We start from the raw sequence: 22,122 nt of genomic DNA, 5'->3' as shown, positions 1-22,122 counted from the left end.
CGAAAACACGGACAACTCCCAGACTGGACAACGTCGTGGTAGCAACCTGTCAATCACAAGGTTGCCCCGCCCTAAAGCATACCCTGCTTTATGGTCAATTTGACTCTAAACGGGACCATAATTTACTAAATGAACATCATGCTGAATATAAGAAGACTTGAAACTACCGATTGAGACCATAAACTCATGTTTACAATGTTTACTGAGGTAATAAATCAAGAGAGAAGTAGGCTCATTTTCTCATAGACTTCTATACAATCAGACTTCTTTTTGCAACCAGAGGAGTCGCCCCCTGCTGGCTATTAGAAAGAGTGCAAGTTTAAGGCACTTCTGCATTGGCTTCTCAGGTTGCCCACTGGTTATTATATTGCTTGAAAAAAGTCTTAACATTTGTAAAAGTTATAAAATATTTTGATTTGATGAAATGGGAAGTACTGTAACAAGACCTGGTCAAAACCGAGCATATTGCTGGACCGGGTCAGTCTGTGAATTTATGGCTAAATTGTTTTACAAATAGTCAGTGGTCATGTTTATAATGTTATATTCAGCGCTACATGTCCACCAAGTCCGGTGAGGACACTAGGGGACGCGCTGCTCCCCTCAACTGATCGTTCAAGCGTTGACGTATCCTATCATAGAATGCACCTGATTGGTCCCTGGTTTTCTGCTTGCCGTTTCAAACAGGAAAAGGCTGCCTGCTAGCGAACTTTCTGTTATTCCATCTTAACAATCCACCAGAATTTACTTCTGAAAACAATTTAAGCTAAGATAAGATAAGATAAGATAAGATCGCCTAGTTTGACAGCTTGGTCCAAGTTTCGTGAGCAGGAAGCGTCGTGCTGGACAGGCTCATTTGCACAAAGGACTGTTGCCCGCCTTTTCATTTTGAAAGAGCAACGGATGATGAGGACACTCCAACACTCGGCCAACCATCCGTGTAACTTCATCACTCAGTCAGTCACTCAGTGACAGACTTTTGCGTTTGTAGGGCTGGCCCTCTGCGGTCCAGCCAGAAAGAATGAGTAATAAACTATCCAACAACATGAACTTTGCAACCTTATAATTTTGAGCTCACAAAAAAGCCAAATTCACACAAACGCTCTTTCTGCCTATTCGGTGAATTGTGAAAGCTCAAACTCGTGGTCTTGTATGTATACACGTCTGGCTGTGGCCGGCGCTGACACACAGTAAGCAAATGACACAAACCATTTGCTGCAGCCCACAGAGACAATACTGGGTCCGTGCACTCCCCCCTCATTGAAAGCAGCTTATCCGCAGAGAACATAATTGATAATGTAAATAGAGAGTTGGACGGACGCTCCAGAAGTTTGTCATGGGCTGTTTACATAATGTTCAATTCTGTTTTTCCTGTGATTTCCTGGACGTTACGCAGAAGCCAGAGATAGGCATGCAGAGGTCGGCAAGCAGACGCACACACACAAACACACACGTACGCGCAAGCATAGCACAGCACAGGACACGCTTGAGTTTGCACAAACAGAGGCTGCCTGTCCCTGAGTGGGACGTCCGTCCGCAGAGGGAGGTGTAGCGGTCTGGGGAACAGAAGGGAGACCTGGGACAAAACACAGTGACAGTATTGGTATCTCCTGATCTCAGCGTTGACTACCTTCACTTCATCACACCGCCCGTCCATATGTGGCAGCTGCAGTTTTTCAGAGCTTGAAGTGATCCTGTTTCAGAGCAAGGCCCTGGAAACAAAACTCCACTGGGGCCTCTGAAACTGGAACTGTTCTGAGAGCTCTGGTTATTTTTCAATAAATCTGTGTGTGAAATATTGTGAAATTGACCCGTTCAGTCCTCCAAGTAGTTTCTCACCACGTCCAGTTGACTCCATGCTGGCTCATATCTGCAGCAATTTTCTGCTCTCAGAGAGCTTTGTGTCAAGATGAATCCAAACTGACAGAATCCCAGTAGGATATTGATGTCTGGATCAACAACAATATAAATCCATTTGAATTGTTGCTTACTCACTTTCGCCTCCCTAAATGTCTGCTTGTAAATCTGGTGGTCCATTCTCACACAGCTTAGGTATTCTGATTTACTGGTGGAAAAAGAGAATTTTACAAGCTCCCACATGTCTGATTCCTGTTTGCTGTTTACTGCTTACATAAATAACCTGGAATCATTATTTACAAAGAGAAGGGACGTGGCATTAGCTACCTTTATTATTATGGGGTTACAGGTTTGTTTGCACTTTTCTCCTGTAAAACTGAACCCATTTGAAATTATGAACATTTAAGCATAAACCTAACCGTGTTGCTCCTCTCAAATTACTTTTTGTATAGTAAGCTTTGAACCCATCCCAACTAACATTTTAACTACATATTTATTTAGAATACTGTAGTATAATACTAGGGATATCCACGCAATACACGAATAATGCCTCTTCTATATGGATCTTCAACTGGTGAGGATGCTGACTTTTTGCCGGGGACATGTAGCTTTAGCCTCTGTTTTTTTTTTTTTGCATTGTATCAGGTCAACGTATCCTCATACAAAAAATGTAAAATAACTTTTCGTAAGTTTTTTAATTGTTTAATGCATTCTCCTTCGAATGTCCAGCAACACAGGCAATCAACGTGTTTTTGCCTTACAACTTTAACCCTTTCACAGTGAGTTTTTAGTTCATAAAAGTTAATTGTAACATTTTTGGTTGCCTAAAAATGTATTATTTTGCGTTCGGTTGTACTTAGCTCCACCCTCTAGTGTCACTTCTGGTTGCAAAAACCCAAGGTGGCGACGGCCAAAATGTCGAACTCGAGGCTTCAAAATGGCAGTCTACAAACCAATGGATGACGTCATGGTGATTACGTCCACTTCTTATACACAGTCTATGGCTAAAATAAGCACGTTTATTATGCAACTTTCATCGTTAAGTTAAGAGTTAAGTATGGAGTTTACGTAACAAAAGCAGTTACGTAAGTTACATAACAAAAGTAAGTCAACCTTGATTTTGGGTTTCACCCGGAAGATGTTTGTTTCGCTCTTTATACTACGTCACCTGACTTCCTTAGAGGCAGCCCTGCACGTCCTGGCTCACGATTATGTGGATTATATACGAATTATAGTGAATTACCTTTTGTAGTTATAAGTAGGAACAGTGAATGAGAACAGTAGGTAGCTATCATGTGCTTATTAAATACACCTTTTACCTTTTTGTATTAAAACGAATCAGCTGAAGTCCAGTGACGACAGAGTTTTCAACTAACTCACTGAGTTTTAACGTTAGCCTTAGCTTACACTAACTAAAGATAAAATAAAATATTCTAGTGACTGTCATTTCAGTTTATAAAATCCACGGCCAATTAGCTTTAAATCAAAAGCCTGCGTTAGTTTAAAATTAGCGCAAATTCCAATTGGTAAATCTACCCGTGTTATCACTGTAAACTGCATATATGCCTTGTAAGTACAGTAACAGTAACTAAGGGAGGCAGGGCTTATGATCAGCTAATTATCTCTTCTAATACTATTACATATCTCATACTGTATATGTATTGTGTGTGTCCTGTCTAGTTTCTGCTGATTTTCTCCTGCATCATCTTTTGTGTTCTGACTGATTTGGCTGCCAGTTCTTTGTAAATCTGTTTCATTCTGAAGTAATTAAGACGTGATATTCTCAGTAGTTTGCTTTTTGGGGCTGACCCAAATGTAAATACAATCTTGGATGTTGACATGAATTTGCTGACACAAGTTTGTGTCCATCCTGGCCTTTCGCTGAGAGGGGACTTCCTATTTTCAGTCCTGCTTCTTGTGCCAAGACAACTGTTATCACTCTGGGGAGAGATAGGTACTTTCCCCAGAAGAATACGCATAAGCAGGCTTGTTAAAGCAAAATATACTGGCACTAATGCAACATTTGCTAAGTATATTTTTCTTGTCTCTTTTGTTCATAAAAAAAGCACAATTTGAATACATTCTTGTGACCAAGTTGACCAAAAGTTCCATTCTTTCAGTGAGTTTGTGACTAGTTTGCGTGTCTGTTTGTGCAGTGTGAGTCTTCTCCCTGACATTTTCAGTGTACACATTTCCGCTCTGCTCCGCCAGCAATTTGCCCGTTCAGCACAATGCATTGTGGGATCCCTCTCCTTAATCCCGGGGTTAGAATTCAGTGTACGTTCCCTGCAGCCATAACGAGCGTTCTCGTCACAGAGGACCGAGGTGACACATCCCAATTACCTCCCTCTCCCTAAACCTGACCAATCACTCCCAGAGCCTTGTTAGAAGAAGATGGGAAGGTGGCGGGGGAGGATGGCAAAGGGTTTTGACCTTGTGCATGTGTGTGTGTATGTGTGTGTGTGTGTGTGTGTGTGTGTGTGTGTGTGTGTGTGAGACAGGAGATACGCTACATCACACATGCAAAGAGGGGCTCTTGCCAGCGGATCACATGGACGTGCACAAATCCACATCGTCACAGAGACAGAACAGCCCTGCAGCGGATGATTTAAGAGCTGGCTGGAGCAATCGATATTTTAGCAGATATGAAATCTAGAAACGCCGTCCAAGGTGTATTTAAAATGATGTGAATCTGGGCTGTAGAATAAGCGCAATATAAATCATTAGCCGCTCGCCCCTGCTCTACTGTAGCTTACAGCGTTGTCTGAAATTCTGTGTGTGTGTGTGAGACAAGATGGAAAGCAAGATTTTACAGGATTTTGCCAAGTTGAACTTTTCAACGAGTTGATAGTTGTGACTATCAGCAGTTTAACATCTGTTTAATGTTTCAGTGTTTGTCCTTGTTGTTTTGAAACACTTTCAAAATGTGTAGTATTGCTACTACCACCACTTCTACTACTACTACTACTACTACTAATACTACTACTACTTCCAACTACTTTCAGTGAAATGGAAATGAAAATGAAAAAAATAAGCTATTTTGAGCCAAGCCTTAAGTAAATTTATTAAAGCCCCTAAACAGTTGGTTTCATATCTGAAGTATATAAATATTGATGACGATTTAGTCAGGTAACAATCATAGTTAGACCTGCAGTAATTTATGTTTTTGTCCACTTGGGGGCAGTGCAACAAGCTCACTGACATATTATCACCTTATAAAGTTGAGACGGCGAATGTGTTAGCAAACAGCATTCATTTTAAGTAGTGTTGCTGGCTACACCACGAATGCAAGTCAAATATTCGCTCTCATTTTAGCTCAGTTTTGGTTTGGCAACCCCACAACTGTCATCCCATTTAAAAAAAAAATCTAAATACTGATTGGTGCACAGAAGTACGTAATATCACTTATTTCTAACCAAACACAGACAGAAATCTCTCAAATTAAACTGAAAATATTGTGTTCATGGAGGACCCCATCACCCAAAGTGAGAGGTTGATTTAGAAAATATATTTCAGGGTCTTTAAACTCAAGGTAATTTATGACTTGTTTCTATTTCATTTAGTTGTATCTTATATATTATTTTCCTTATGTAAGGAAAATGTAAGGAATGTATTTTGAATTTCAAAAGATTTGTACAAACCTTGCTGCCCTTACCTGCAACCACACAAAAACATTTCGTAGTACTCATATGGTGTATTTTACAGTCTGTAATGACCTGTTGTATCACTGTGTTCGGACAAACATAGTGGATGAGCAGACTTGGTCCTGTGTCTGAAACGTCTCTTGCACTCGAGCAGCAAGTAACACAGCCCTTATGTGGTCTAACAAGTCACTGTGGGATCATAACACCGGACTGTACTGTACAGTATGTACTGTAGAGTGTGTGTGTTTTAGTGTTGTTACGCTTTTTGTCTCTCAGTCCTACAAGATTCAGGTTTTGTGGGTTAGGCTAAAGGTTAAAGTTAACCATAGAGTACTGAGGATTAAGGTGTTAGAGGTCAGGGAATAAATACTATTAACAGAAAGGCTGCACCGCACAAGAATAGTAATATCTGTGTGTGTTCATGTGGTTGTATTGTGTGTTTTCACTCTGGTGTGTTTGAGGGAAAGCTCAAGTCCCAGTGTGGTGAATAATGGGACAAGATGTTTTGTGTGTCTCAGCAGGAAGTCCTGTCCTGCCAGACAAATGCATCACTTGAAGAACATATAGTTTTTACCGTTCAGCACAGACATGATTCATCTAAAAAAAGTTTTTTAAAATAAAGAAAATCATAGCGTCGGCTGTCAGTGAAATAATCAAAATGAAGTCACCGCATTGCCTCTGAATATTTATTCATCACTTAAAGATCCCTGTGGTGCGTTCCATTGATTTGTTTGCTGTTGTAATGTGAGCAATGGATGACTGAATTGTGCTGAACCGGCGTTTCTTTAAGCTTTTCTATTAGGCCGATATTTTGACATGGAGGATTGGAGGATGGGGGTGGGCTGGATCATTACCCATCTTAACCACAAATGGCCATAAACAAGACAGAGACGTGGCCGGGATGAGTAATTCACAGCCGCAATCTCATCACACATAAATCCTTATCTTTTGCCAACATATTGACAGTCAGAGGATAAGCAATTTGAATATTTTTTTTTTCCTCCTGCAGCTCTATTTTTGTGATATTTTGCAGATGTACTTCCCTTCATTCGTTCTGTATGCTCACCTCATGTTCTTCTCTCTCATATCTTTAGAAACCTGAGTAATAACAAGATCTCCCTACTGAGGAATGGCTCCTTCTTTGGCTTGGCTGCCCTGGAAAAACTGTGAGTACTTAAATCAAGCTCTCTTTACTGTTTTGTCCTCCGTAGAGTCCTAGTAGCTGTCATCACGGGCGCTCTGTAGCAGGGAAAAATGCAACACGGTGGGAATTAGGAGATCTTTGTCGGGGCTTGCCGATGGTTTCCACCTTTCAGCCCTCGTGCTTAACCTCAGTTGCCACGGTAAAATGTCTTAAAATGGATAATATATAGCATCATATAAAGGCTTAATGCAGTGCGCTTTTGACGGATGCACTGACAGCGCCGAGTCCATGTCGATGAGTGCCACATCATATACAATGTCCCCGAGGGCGGTACGCGTGCAGCCTGATGATGAGCTCCGTGATGGCTGTCTTTTCCCCGCCTGCCCTCCCTGAAGTCAACTATTGATTGCCTTCACCTCCGTCCAGCCCAGTGATCACTGCTCTTCCACCTGATGGTGACACCCGACATCGGCTGATGAGGAGGAAATCACAGAGGGGCTGAAATCACACAGAGAGGATGGAGTAATAACTCTCTCTCTTTCAGTCAATCATCCTCAGATGTATGCATGCACACTCCCGCTCACACATGTTAAGCTCACACACACACACATACAAGCTACCTCAGCGGCTGCTTTGAATATTATGACAGTCAGTTGGCCCACGTCTCTCTGACTGCTTGACAGTTAAATTCAGATTGTAATGTCAGTGGAGTAATTCTGCCCCTCTTCCACTCCTTTCTGGGGTGACTGTGTCGTCGGTCGACCTACAGGATGATGTCACCTGTCTCCCCGAGGCCTTATTAGCGCCATTAAACCCGCTCTACCATCATACCTCCAGCTCCAGAGTGATGGAGAGAGGCTTTTTGAGGACGCTAAGCCAAAGGTTTGTCGAGGCTGACCTCTTGGAGCAGCATTTGGAGCGTGCCCTATCCCTTCCTTCACCTCACTCCCCGGGTACTGCCTGTCCATCCGTCCTGCCACATGCAGCAGTTGGCAGAGAGGTGTCTGTCGCTGATGTCAAAGCCAGGTAGCCTCAGTGAGCGGGAAGCGGCGGCCAGCTGTTCCCTCGTCTGGCCGGGCCGACTGACTGCCCGGCTGGCTGACTTGACTGGATCTGAGGATTGTAGTGAATTGGCAGCTGATTGACAAGCTTAATAACGCGTGAGAGTGTGTGTGTGTATGTGTGTGTTTGCACCACTGTGGCTCACACTGTGGACCTTTTGGGGCAGGAATGGAAACACAGGGATCTCAGAGCAAGGTTTTTCTTTGTATGAAATAGATATAAAATTAGGACCTGTTCATTTAAGGGTTAAGGCCTTTGCACACCAAGTCCGTATTTTCGTTCGAAATTGTCGAGTGATTAAAATTTAATACGACCTCACGTTGTGTCACATTTACACTCTGACTCCGAAACTGGAGTCCGTCATTAAAGTTTTCGGAACAGGTTCAATTTTCTCAGTTTTTCCGCATTTGTCAAAAGCCAAAAGAGGGTTGTTGTTTGTGTTATCATCCAAAATGGCATCTGATAAAACATTCACTTTGTCTCCCAGCACAAAGCACCTCACGATAAAGAAATAAAAGAATACAGAGATGTGGGAAATAAAGACAGATTGTGGCAGATGATTGCAGAACAGCTCGGAATCGGAGATGGTTGTAAAACAGGATGTAGGAAGGATTAGTGATTGTGCTCTCGGCTGCTAATCGATAGCCTCTCGCTGATGTCATTCATTCATTAGCCCCGTTTTGGACGAGCACTATCCATCGCACCCACGTAATTAATTCAGTTTCTTGTATTGCGAACTTTTGAAACAAATAGAATAATAAAAGGTATTGGACTCAGTGTGTTAGATTTCTGTCTTGGCTTTGAGACATTCTTCTGCCTCCTCCCCGATGCACTGGAGGTGATATGAATTTAGAGATCTAGCATGGGTAAATATCACCAAGGGTAAGAGAGAAATGTGTTTTTTTCTGGTATTTGAGTTAACCAACCCTTTACTCAAAGGTCAGAGGGTATGAAGCTGGAAGCCATCCATGATGTTGCATCATTTTATAGCATTGCAACTTATCAAACCTCACTAGGCGCCCCATCCTATTACTTATCATCACCATCACCGGGGCATTCAAGTCAAAAGCACATCAGCAACTTTATTAATCCCCATAGGGCCTTTTAATGTGATTTATCTCTGTAGCTGAGAAAGTGTCCTCTTAATGGAAGGTCCCTGTATGTTGGATGATGGCCTGGATCCCCCCATATGGACACGAGCCCATTACCATCAGCCAAACTGGGTCCCATGGGAGCAAAGCCGGAACAAAGCCCAGCACTGTTCTCTGGTCAGGACACTGAATGTAGCTTTTGCCGCTTCATCATGGGTTCCCACCGCAGGAGCCCACAGTGTGTGAACGATCTGTGAGAAACGGATGACGCTGGCATATTTCTCACTTCTCATACTGATTACGCTGCATGAAATCTGACACTGATGATGTTGTCATAGATATATTGGATTGGAAATGCATTTCATTCAGCAAACTAAGATCATTTTTTATAAGATCTATGGAATATCTGCAGTAGGGGTGGGCACGGTACTCAAGTCATGATACGAACTTATTGTGATTTTAAACATTTTGTGATATGCTGAGTATTGCGATTTATTACCTTTTTTCAACTGCAAATTATGTAGTTTGTCAACATCTGTTTTATCTAATAAGGTAGTTTTCACTCTGTTCATCACATATCTTGAGGTCAGAGGTCAAGGGGACCCCTTTGAAAATTGCAATGCCAGTTTTTCCTCGCCAAGATTTAGCGTAAGCTTTGAGCGTTATTTAGCCTTCTTCCCGACAAGCTAACATGACATGGTCGGTACCAGTCGGTTCCTTAGGTTTTCTCTTTCATATGATACCAGTATCTTCACTCTAGCTTTACGACTGAGCCAACTACATCCTCTGAAGGATAGAATAGCGGTTGTCCCGACCCGTCAGATTGTTAGGAGGTTAATAGTTTATATAATAAATAGGGCTGTCAAACAAATAGAATATTTAATCGCGATTAATCGTATGATTGTCCATAGTTAATGGAGCGGAGAAGTGCTGCAGTTTGTTTCTTGTAATTACACACATCTTCTTTTAAAAGAAGATTGATTTTAGTATTACACAATCCAACACAAATAAACAATGAATTAAAAACTATTCTTCATTAATAACAATACAGTAAAAGCATTATCAGAATGTCAAATGTACGCACTGCTCTTGAGAGAAGCACACTCCTTTTGGCTACAAGCACATTGTATGTCTGTACAGTAGTGGTTATTTTTATTGTTGTGGCGGTAGATGTGACAGGAGCTTTATTCTCAGCCCACTGTCTAAATGTTTTTTTTTTGACTGAGAGCAGCGTGTCTGTTTTTTTTGTGTATTTGACGTTATTTATGTTGCCTGAGGAATGTAAAAGGCAGTCTGAGCAGACTGAGTGGACCTCGGCTCAGAGCAGAGACAGCATCAAAATTCAGAATGGCATCTGCTATTGCTCATCCTGAAAAGTAGACGTCAGAGGTGTGAGTGTTGGGGCGTCCTTTAAAAAGTTTCCAACTCCTTTTGTTCCCATCGTCGGAGGTGACGTTTGTTCAGTCTTCCTCGTGAATATGCCTCCTTGGGAGTTGATGGATGAGGGTGTGGTTAAGCGCGGAAGGATGCGTCTTCTGGCTTGTTGAGCATCAGAACATGCGACAGAGAGATTCTCTATGATCACATGATCATAAACCAAACTGACCCCTGGGTTATCCTCAGCGGGTCAAAGGTCAGAGGTTATTAACAGGGACAACAGAATAAATGAGAGAATTATTGACTCGTCTAAATCAATAATACTTGATTAAAGCAGGAGATCAGTCAATCTAAGATTTTAAATACATATTAGTATGTCGCTCTGTCAATCAGAAATCATGCCATGATGTCCGTGTAAAAAATAAAATTTGTTCTTAAATGAGCTTCCAGATTATTGAAACATTTTTTTTTTTTTATTTTAGCTCTCATACTCCATTTTACATCTTTTACTAATATTGACATAAGTACATTCATTATTTTTTTATTAACCCATTTGTGCCCGCAACTGAAATTTTCAATTATCTTTGGTGGAAGTGTTCTCTGGGCTTGCCTATAAGCATAAATGACCAATGAAGAAATTTTCAAACTTGGTCAAACCGTTTGACTAAAAAGTGAGTTTTTCTTATCATACTATATCAGGTATTTGGGACTACTGTTTTTGCGATAGACTTCATTATATTTTAGGAAAAAACAGTAGTCCCATGTGCCCAAAAGAATTTCTGTATCTCAGAAAAAACACTCTGAGCACAATCAAGTATTTGGTGTTTATGAACTCATAACAAGTTGAATATCAAAATATGCACACATATGCAGTGTTAAAACATATTTCATTTGGAAAACATTTAATAAACTCAATGTTTTCCAAATTTTCAAAAATCCTGACTTTGACTATTAATAAAAGTTAGATTTTTCATGATATCTAAAAATGTCAAAGTTGTACTGTTAGATACTTGCCCAAAGTATGCTTGTAGTTTCACAACTTTTGACCAATCAGAACAAATGTTGTGGTATTTTTCCTTATCATACTAAATATTGTCTTTGGGCACAAATGCACTGAAAAAGGTGCAATAAATGAATCTGATTAAAATCTTTTCCATCTTTTTTAATTTGTTTACAGTTAATCTATATTTATGGTGTAATTATGTCACATTTCTATAAAAAAAGATTTATTCTGCTTCAGCATGTGCCTGCTCATGTGTAGTTTACGATGTTGGAGAACGGTTAGCTAGATAAGGGCTGCACAGTTAATCAAGTTTATCGAAATCACAATATGGCCTACTGCAATTTTCAAATCGCATGAGGCGCAATATTTGTTAAAGGTGAAATGTGTATCAAAAAACATTTTAAACTAAAAATTGACATGATGCAGGGATGTCCCGGCCTACACATCATATTATACTGATTTAAGAAAACCTCTTTGTTTGGTACAGATCCCCGCAAAAATCACACCAAAATCATTTTAATGTTTTTCAATGAAAATGAGAATAATGAAGTAAAAATTAAAATGTCCTCCTAATATCGCAAATCGTATCGCAATTGAAATATCAGTCATAATAATCACAATTAGATATTTTTTTCAAAATCGTTCAGTCCTAATCTAGATTTCCCTTTGCTGAGTAAAAGCCTAGCTTTTTTTATTTGTTTACCTGAGAGGACATGAAGAATGATGAAGCCTTAAATGGATCAAAGCGTAGTCTTGAAATATGAATGCTTTTATTGTTATTATACAGGAGACCGTTGCTGGGTCACAGTTGAGGCGAAACATGTGAGCAGCGAGGGTGTAACCGGTTTACTGACCAAGTTAGGAGAGACAGAGAGGACACATTCTTCTTCTTCGTCTCTGGGCTATTAATCACAGTTTGTCTCCTGCAGTTAAAAAAGTAGCAGATGGATGCTGGAAACTTAACAGGAAGATTTACAATATTTATTTTCATCTGGGGAGTATTTGGAGTTGTGTCTTGTTTTGTTCTGTTATGCTATTTAAAAAATAGCAAGAGAGCAAGAGGCCATGCATCAAAAGAATTCCTTTGCTTCACACTTTCCTTGAACTTTTGCTTTGTTCTGATAGAAATATCTCACACTGATTAGAACAGTAGTTCCAAAATAGGACACAGTTGCTGAGCTGTTAACCGAGACAGCATCTTCTTCACAGTTCAGGGTTTCTTAGAGCTTTCCTTCCATCTGTTGTTAAATTGCTTCTGTTAGTTTCATACGACTCTTTTAATTTTCCGCGTTGGCTGAAATGAAAGCGTCCTCACATAAAAGACTAGCTTTTTTTTTTCCCCCAACTCATTTCTGTAATCTCTGCAATCTGAGAGAATCACTGCAAATATCCCATAAGCACTGCTCATCCACCCACTAGGAAGAAATTGCACTCCAGCTGTGTTTGAGGAATGTTAATTATCGCCCCAACTGGGTTTACACGGTGGAGACGTTTAAGTGGCAAACACTCGCTTCTTCTTTGTCTTTAAAAACCACCTGTGTGTTTTTATATATGTTGTTAAAACGTATGCAAAGTATCACCAGCGTTGCACTGATTTGTGCTGACTGTTTCAAACAGGCCATTTGATTGTGCTGTGCTGTGTGTCCTGCCAAGGAGGCTGAATAATTAATCAATGCCTTAGGCCCTACTGTATAGGCTAATATTTCCATAACACAAACACACATAGAGGAAAGCCATTTGCCGTTTGATGCTCTGGCAGCGGTAGCTACGAGCCTGTCACTATGCGTACACATTCAGCCGGTTTAATTGGACCCAACTGTCTGAGTGTCCACCTTTCTCCCCCTCCTCAGTGAGCTTTCAACACATATTCATTTACAATCCAGTAGGTGGTTGTCTGTCTCGCTGAGTGTTTGCTGTAATTCAGAGTGTGTGGCCAGGCCTTCCCCCAAAGCATCTGCAAACTGACCCATGAATATTTAACACGTGAATAAATGGTTTTAATAAACAGATTCCGCATTAGCATCACGGTTGGTGCCAATATATGTTACACTTAGTCTTGTTAATGCCAGAGTCAATTAGGGTGTTTTACAGTGAGGACGAGAGAAGTCAAGTAAAGGATTTGCTGCACGCTTTTCAGTTGCATTGCTGTGAAACACACATATTTAATACTGTATATACTGTACCTGCTTCTATATTAGTATCTCCACTAAGGCTGCAAATCCTGATTTTTTTATTCAATTAATCTGTGAATTAGTTTTTATATCTAGCATTGTGTTTTCATGTTGTCCGTCCGTCCAGTTCATTCTCGTGAACGTGATATCTCAGGAACGCCTGGAGGGAATTTATTCAAATTTGGCACAAACATCAACTCCGACTCAAAGATGATATGATTAGATTTTGGTGGTCAAAGGTCAAGGTTACTATGACCTCACGTCCGCCCCGTTCTCTTGATATCTCAGGAAGGCCTTTAGCAAATTTCTTCGCCGCTTGGAGTCAAAGATGAACTGATTAGAATTTGGTACTCAAAAGTCAAGACCTTGGAGCACCTTTGACCTCACAAAACACATTTTTGGGCCAAAACTCAAGAACTCATATGCTAATTTTTACAATTTCACACAAATGTCTTACAGGAAAAAAATTATGAAGTAACAGTTTGGACAGAAATCAATGTTAACTGCAACTTTACTGGTTAACGGAGGCATACAACCACGAGGTGGTAATTGTAGTTTAATTAATCATGTCATTTTTTAAAAGTCCACAAAGTAGTGAGCAAAAGTCTAAAGCCATGCCAGTAGCTCAGTGAGGCTGCCAAATGCTAACATCAGCACGCTAACATGCTCACAGTTGCAGTGTTAAAAGTGGTACTAAAGGTGAAATCAAGGAATCATGACCCGATGTCAATGCCAATCTATTCAGTAAATATTGAGATTTTTCACTGGATAAATGAAATTGTCACCCTGCTGGTGGCGCTAGAGGAGAAGTCAGAAGATCACCACAGTCAATATGATTCATCCTCTGGTAACAATGAATGTCTTTACAAAATTTCATGGCAATCTTTCCAATAGTTGTCAAGATATTTCACAATGAAACAAAAAAATGTCAACCTCATGGTGGCACAAGATGAAAGGGAATCACCAAAGTAAGTACAGTTCATCCTCTGGTAACCATGTATAGCTTTACAAAATTTCACAGAAATGAATTAGTTCTGAGAACTCAAAGGTGATGTCTTCAATGTCTTATTTGTCCAAACATCATTACAAAACCCCTAAAACATCCAATTTACAATGATATGAAAAAGAGAAGAGAGCAGCAAATCCTCACATTTAAGGAGCTGGAACTAAGCGACAACCTCTGGTGCTGAGAAATGAAGCCAATGCAGAAATGCCCAAAAAACTGGAGTTCCTCAAATGGCCACTTGAGACTGGCTCCAAAAGGGAGTCAATCCCCATAGACCCCATGCTTAAAATACCCAACTTTACAGCAGAAATAAACATGTTTACAGCCTGGTACAAAAAACGGTTTTGGTCTCTATAGCTAATATCCCTGCTCATGACAACTGTACGGGGGTGAATTTTGCATACAACTCACCCGTTTGAATTATATTAAGGCTTAAAGTGCACAATGAGGGCGTTGCCACTTTGAGTGAGGGGTAGGTACCATATCAGGTCACTAGCTGCCTGCTCTGCTGCGTCACCCAGGTCCATCTCAGCTGCACCGACGAATCACCTCTTTGCCCATTTTTGTATTAGTCAGACTGTGTCATCACTGCCAAGATGGCCACTTAGAGCTTCACAACGGCTCTTCAGAAACCCATGGGTGACATCACAGAGACTACGTCCATAGTTTATACAGTCTATTGCTGGAACACGAAATATTTGGAATTTTTTTTAACAGAATTCAACTTGCCGAATTGATTGCTTTAATTTCACTCTCCACTTTCTAGTCTAAAATATGATAAAAACTGGATGTGGTTTGTTTGTGTGTACGTGCGTCTTCACTGCTCTGGCCTGATTATTCCCTCTACAAATTAGATTATTCTTGTTTACTGGAAACAACATGCCTTTTTACGTACGCACACATCCTGCTGCAGACACCAACATGCCACTAGAAGAGAAATATGATACAAGTTATACTAATGAATGAATGTCATCGTCTCATTTCATTAAGTGTGCATACAATGGAATACATCACGCAGCATCACTTTCCATTTGGATGAGTGCCCAAGTGGCTGCAGCCAGCTACAGCCTTATTTGCTTATGTACTTCATGTAGAATTTGACCTTTTGCGAATCTGATTTTGATAATTACATCAACATGGAGTAGATCTATTTAATGAGACTCTGCATGATTAAATAGTGTTTGCTATCAAAGAGAAAGCAATGCTCTGTCTAGAGGCTGTGCCTGCAGCGTGTGTGTGGTCTGGTCAGTGTATTTTTACTTCCAGCGAGTGTGTGTGTGTGCAGACTCCATATCAGTGTGACTGTGTGATGTGGTAATCATCTAGATTCAGGGAGGAATCTGCCCATTAGTGTCACATAGTGAGCAGGCTGATGTCCTCGGGGTCACATGGCTCGGGAGAAATTGAGCAGGCGAAGATATACAGTGCAGTTTAAATTAATTGGGAAGCACTTCAGTAGCTTTTCAAGACCTTTTACCGCAAACGTTGGAGTTTATACTGAGGGCTGCTCCTGCTCTTCACACACGCAGGGCCGGGGGAATAGGAAATGGTTATTGTTTAAACATTCATCTCATTTGAGCTGCTCCAGCTGTATCTACAGTGGATATGTGGGGCAAGTCTCCCTAAAGGTAGTTATCATTTGTTTTCATGTGTGTGCCATAACTTCTCAAATAGTGGCCAGGGCTTTAGTTTACCTAAACTAAAGAGAGAAACTGTTTTTTGTCCGAGACAGGCTGTTATGTCTGAGAGGCAGTACTTAGACTTTATTTCCCCTGCTCTATATTTAATATACTGTATTTAGAAGACTCTCTGTTTTTTACAATGCGCTCCCTCCACTGCTCTGTTAATATGTTGTTGCTGTTAATGCAGTGCTTTCTGTATCTGTTTTACATTAAAAGCCTCAGGTGGCAGATTCGCCTCTCTTCCCTGGAAGGCCTTTATTGTGAAACATTGCAAGTGTGTACAAAGGAAGTGTGGATTTAAAGGGATAGTTTGGGTGTTTTAAAGTGGGGTGGTATGAGACGCTTATCCTTAGTCAGTGTTTTACCTACAGTAGATGATGGTCGGCACGCACCCGGTTTGGAGAAGCAGACAAGAGTTACCGCACGGAGGCAAAGCAATGTACTGCTGTGTACGGGTTCTGCAGCAAATCATATTTTAGCCATCTTGTGTACACTATATTTAGAATATTTTGGCTGGTTAACCTTGCCGCTTGACAGCTATACAGTCTATGTTTCTGACGGGGAATTGAAGCAGCTGTCTGTGCTCTCGCTAAAGCAACCAGACTCCACTGAAAAAACAGTAATTTTACCTTGCAGAACACAGGAGATGCTGGTCTACCGCTGCCTCCATAGGTTAGTTTGTTTATGATATTATGTGACTTTGGTTGGTTTGGATTCACCAACCCCTTAAGTTAAGTTTAAGTGTTTTTGCACGGATGGAAATAATGTGGAAATATGGATTATGCTGAATTTACAATGCAAGTCATTATAGTACCACTTATTATGGTTTTTGTGGCCTTTATTTAAGTGCTGGATTTTGTCTGAATATTTATGGGTATGCGGCTTGTGAGCATGTGAGCATCTAATCCAGTAGTCAAGTGTCATAGTGTGCTTTTGCACAGGGCCCCACTATAAATTCTCGGGGTATTCTCAGCCAGGTGAAGTTGTAAGTTAGTCAGTGTTTCCCAACTGGTGGATCACATTCCAAAGGTAGACCATGGGTCCATTGTGAGAGGATCACAGTGGGGTTGCAGACATATGGATCCATTTTGTCTTGTCACATTTTGTAGTACTGTTTCCTGTTGCACACTACAATGTGCAGTTTTTAAAGTACAAGTAGTCTATGGATGCCGGCACTGTTTGGTCATGTGGTCCTTGCCTTGCATGTAGCGGTGCAGGCAAGCCCCAAGTAGTAGCCAAGCGGTGGAATTACAACTTCCGTGTCAAAAATACTTTTTCCCATAGATTTCTTTTGGGAAAGAGACGTCTGTAAATCAGCGGATTACTTTTTTGGAGGTAAATCAACTTCCCAGTATCACTTAAAAACCACACAAATAGCCCTTATTTAAACCACTGGGTTCTAAAGTTGTAAAATGCACTAATATCAGAATCCAGTGTTATTTCTCTTCCTCCGTTCATGTGAATGAGACCGGGAGATCGCCGGATGGTCCGGGTAATTTTATACTCAGAAGTCAAGCTTTTTTTGCTTCATGCGCCACTGAGCAACTCTCATAGGAATGAACAGGAGCGTGCCTCCGATGCTGTATCCAGTTCTTTTTATACATCCATGGATGCGGGCCTCCTGCTAGTCCCAAGACAGAAAAGAAGCTGGCTCGCTCCATAGCATGGCTAAACACTTAGAATATTTTTAGTTTTACTTACACACTTGCAGTGAAAATTGGTCTAGCTTAACCAGACAGTTTTATTGACCTTTTCTTATTACCAGACCTATTTACAGTTTATTCTGTAAGCACAGTATCAGAATCCTGTATATGTGTGAATTACAAAGCTAAGTGGTTAACACACAGTGAGGACGTTCTAGATTTGATTCAATCAGCCTCCTGATTTTTTTCTGTGCAGTTTGCAGTTTCTGCCACAGCCCGGAGACAAGCAGGTTATGTAAATTGAAAGCTCTGAACTGCCCGTAGGTGGTCATCTGTGTGTTAGACTGGTGAGCTGTCCAGATGTACCCTCACTCTACGTGCGCTGGGATTGGCTCCAGTTCCTTGTGACCCATAACAAGATAGGTGGAAATAAATCCGAATGGGTGTTAAGGTAGCTGATGTGTGGACTTTTACTTAACGACTGAGAAGAGTTATGGATCCCAGTTGGGAACTCATGGCAGCTCCCTTGTTTGTGTGGTTGCACACAGACAGAGGGGCAGGGAAACAGAGAGGGAGACCTCTTCAGTGCTGCTTCTTCCTAAATCCAAAGTGAGTGTTGTACCAAAGACAAGTTAAATAGTTAAAAAAAAGTGGTGAGAGTAGGGTAGACATTATTAATTCTGTCCAGCGTCCACAAAAAACAACAGATATTTCGCTACATAAAGTGCGAGGCCGGCCTCTGATGCACTTCAGAGCTGGATTCCAATACAAACTTCACAATATATGATGTATGCACGGCAAATAACGTTTACAGTTTGTTTTATCCTGTTTGGACGTGTGGAACTCACTGACATTACAGATCATGCCAAACAGTTCATCACAGAAGAGGATGCAGAAATTGATGCTAAATGGACTTTCGTATAGTTTCCTCTGATTGTTGAAACTTTTTGGCACCCATCCTGTTGTATTATGTGGCAGAAGACCCCACCCGTCTGGTGTCTCAGCAGTTTATAACACAAAACCATCATTTATAACATTTATTTGCAGATACTTGTTAGCTCTATAAAAGGTTGTGTTGTCCGCAATGCCATCATTTGTTTCATTTGCCTTTAAAAATGACCTCATAAATGAAGCTAGTAATTCACAATTATCTTTTAGTAAATATTATGATAACAATATATGATCCAGAGGATTCAGACCAGTGGATAACTCCGGGTCTGAAAAGTGAATCCAATGCTGAAGTGCCTTAAACTTGCATTCTTTCTAACAGCCAGCAGGGGGCGACTCCTCTGGTTGCAAAAAGAAGTCTGATTGTATAGAAGTCTATGAGAAAATGAGCCTACTTCTCACTTGATTTATTACCTCAGTAAACATTGTAAACATGAGTTTATGGTCTCAATCGCTAGTTTCAAGTCTTCTTCAATACAGCATGATGTTCATTTAGTAAATTATGGTCCCATTTAGAGTAAAATAGACCATAAAGCAGGGGATGCTTTAGGGTGTGGCTACCTTGTGATTGACAGGTCGCTACCACGGCGTTAATAATGATAATAATAATACATTTTATTTATATGGCGCTTTTCTAAAAACTCAAAGACACTTTTCATTGATAAAAAGATCATAAAACAAGGACATCATAAAAAAGATATAAAACACACAATATTAATCACACATTAAAAGCAGTTCTAAAAAGGTGAGTTTTGATTTGTGATTTGAATGTGGACAGGTTGGTGCAGTCTCTGATGTGTTTGGGGAGTGAGTTCCAGAGGGAGGGGGCGGCTATGGCAAATGCTCTGTCGCCCCAGGTCCGGTGCTTGGTTCTGAGTGATGTGGACAGGAGGTTGGCATCAGAGGAGCGGAGGGAGCGGGAAGGAGTGTGATGGTGGAGCAGGTCTGTGAGGTAGGACGGGGCCTGATTATGGAGGGCTTTGTGAGTGAGGAGAAGGAGTTTGAACTGGATGTGTTGTGGGACAGGGAGCCAGTGGAGGTTCTGGAGGACGGGGGATGATGTGATCACAGGAACGGGAATGGGTGTTGTCCGGTTTTGGAGTTGTCAGTTTTTAAATTCTCAGTTTCTAACATTTAAATTTAAATGCTTTGTTTATTTCTTTGTTTCTTGGTTTAGGTCGATAGTTAGGAGTCCTTCAGGCCATTTGAGCTCTTATAAAGGTGTCCCTGTTGATTGTTTTATGTCCATTATAGTGCTGGATTCAGCATTCCTTGATATTCTTTGTACAGTAGCTCATTTCCCGTATGTAGACCCACTAAGCAGTGACCTCTGGCCCGGGATAAAGCACTCAGTCAATGAGGTGGACATTTCTGAACATTCAGCAAATTCAGAGAGGGCAGAGCAGTGAGCCGAGAGACGGTTCAGGATAAAAGGAGGTGCTGCAGGCACAACGGGTGACCTTTTGACCTCCACCCTCCACCTGCTCTTTTGTAGCACGTTGTACATGATCAAAGACAACTTCGGATGAGAGCGGAGATGAGAGCCAGCCCTCGGCCGAACTGACTGGACCGGGAGGTTAGTCTGTCAGGAAGGCAACTTCAGTGCTCTTCCTAAGGCGTGATACACCTTCGCTGCTGTGTTTGAATGACGACTCCTGGAGGATGTCTGCAGAAGGTCTCATTAGTAATTCTGATTGTGAAAAAGTCAGCAGAAATATGAAGCTGGTGTGTTCAGGTGTTGAGGTCAAACCGAGCCAAGAAAAAGACACCTTCTGAGATACTTTTTTGCAAGAAGACCTTTGGTGTGGTCACAACCTGGTTGGAGGGCTGCCGGGGAGTCCTAATGGTGCAGGCAAAGTGTGTTTTAACCATGGGCCGAACAATTTAACACAAGATACAGATCATTAACCCCAGATGGGAGTCATTTGTCTGCTGCTAATGATGGCTTGTCTTCTGTATGTGTGACTAATGCTTTACATTGACCAAATGAACATCAGTTAAACCACAGTACATTTAGTAGTAGTGATGTGGGCAGGCATCCATCTGTATTACTGTATGGCTCCTATAAAGCTTTTATTCTGTACTCAATGTAATATGGTGAGTTGTTTAACTTCTGCTTTGAATGTCTAAATGGGAGCATTTTGCTTCCAATCTGGCCCCCGTGTCAAATGAAGAGAGTTCAAGCATTACTTTTATTTTCACTTTGGGACAATGGCTCTGGCTTTGATAGTCCTATTGGTCTTGTTTTGTTTCTTTTGGCTGGCCCACGTCTGGCCTGTGTGACTGTTCATTTTAAAAGGAAAGAAGTTTTGGTCTGAGTTGAGCTACATTGTTGCTCACATTTGGAAAAAGGCGCTACCCTTCTTCTCATTCTCATCACACTGGACACACAGTACAAAGTTAAAGGAAACCAGGGACACAATTTCAGGAAGTTTTCTTTGGCCCGCAGAGAAAAACCAGAGAGGAGATTTTTCGGAGATCCATTTTTAGTAGCGTCAGAGGTTTCGGGGTGGACAAGGAGTGCCGGGCTGAAACCGCAACATGTGTGTGTTTTGCCTCTTGTCTGGATGTGGTCTGGGTCTTAAGCACGCAGGAAATGGTCTGTGCTGTCCAGCGAACAGGTGCAAGTTAACTCAATAATGAATGAGCCCAGTATTTCACAATTAGAATGATTGAAGATTAGGAATTGCCATCTTAGCCAATATTAGATGAATAAATAAATAAATACATAAATGAATAAATATGCCTATGAAATAATTAAATATGGCTATGAAATAAATCCTGAAATGAATAAATGTGGCATTATGAAATAAAAGTCCCCTGAAATAAATAAATGTGTATTTTATTTACATTTATTTATATATTTATTGCCTCATTTATCTATTTCAGGATTTATTTCACAGCCATATTTAAAGGGGACCTATTATGCCTCCTTGCTTTTTCACTTTCCTTTAGTGCGTTATATATTTTTTTGTGCATGTAAAAGGTCTGCAAAGTTACAAAGCCCAAAGGATCTCAGACAGAGGGTGAAAAGAGGTGCTGCAGCACAGCCGGTATGAGAAAAGTAAAGCGTGTTTTTGAACATTAAATCATGTAAACATTCTCTGGTAGAATCCACAAAAACAAGTATGAACCTGAAAATAAGCATAAATGGTCCCCTTTAATTATTAAATAGGCATATTTATTTATTTATGTATTTAAGAAATATGTATTTATAAATGGCATTCCATAATGAACAAAGGTCAATTTTTTTAATTAGTAATGAATTTAGAAATAGCACAATTACTTAAGTTGCCACTTGGAATGCTTTGGGCCACATGTGATATTGTTTAAAGCTGTCCTTAAACAAGACTGCAGATTTTCTTGAGTCCTTCCCTTTATTCCCAAGAGCTAGCAAACTATTATTCTGTGAACTCCGCTCTACTGTGTGGACAATATAAACATCCTCATTGTGAATGAATCATGTTTCCTTGGAAGGCGTGGGTTTATACGGTCAG

At 40.8% G+C, this 22,122-nt stretch overlaps 2 protein-coding genes across 4 annotated transcripts in view; both read left to right on the top strand.

Moving 5' to 3' along the window:
- The window catches only part of LOC141774305 (gamma-aminobutyric acid receptor subunit pi), a 297,207-nt gene that overhangs the window by 110,697 nt on the left and 164,388 nt on the right, over nt 1-22,122 (top strand). The window lies entirely within an intron of this gene.
- adgra1b (adhesion G protein-coupled receptor A1b) overlaps nt 1-22,122 on the top strand; it is a 189,522-nt gene that overhangs the window by 10,757 nt on the left and 156,643 nt on the right. For both annotated transcript variants that reach the window (XM_074646867.1, XM_074646866.1), the window contains exon 2: nt 6,593-6,664. In XM_074646867.1, the coding sequence (XP_074502968.1) occupies nt 6,593-6,664 (72 nt within the window). The remainder of the gene's footprint in view (nt 1-6,592; nt 6,665-22,122) is intronic.

The sequence above is a fragment of the Sebastes fasciatus genome, chromosome 9 (genome assembly GCF_043250625.1).
Source record: "Sebastes fasciatus isolate fSebFas1 chromosome 9, fSebFas1.pri, whole genome shotgun sequence".
Classification (NCBI taxonomy): domain Eukaryota; kingdom Metazoa; phylum Chordata; class Actinopteri; order Perciformes; family Sebastidae; genus Sebastes; species Sebastes fasciatus.
Note: the sequence above shows the minus strand (reverse complement) of the source record. Positions and strands in the feature narration are given on the sequence as shown.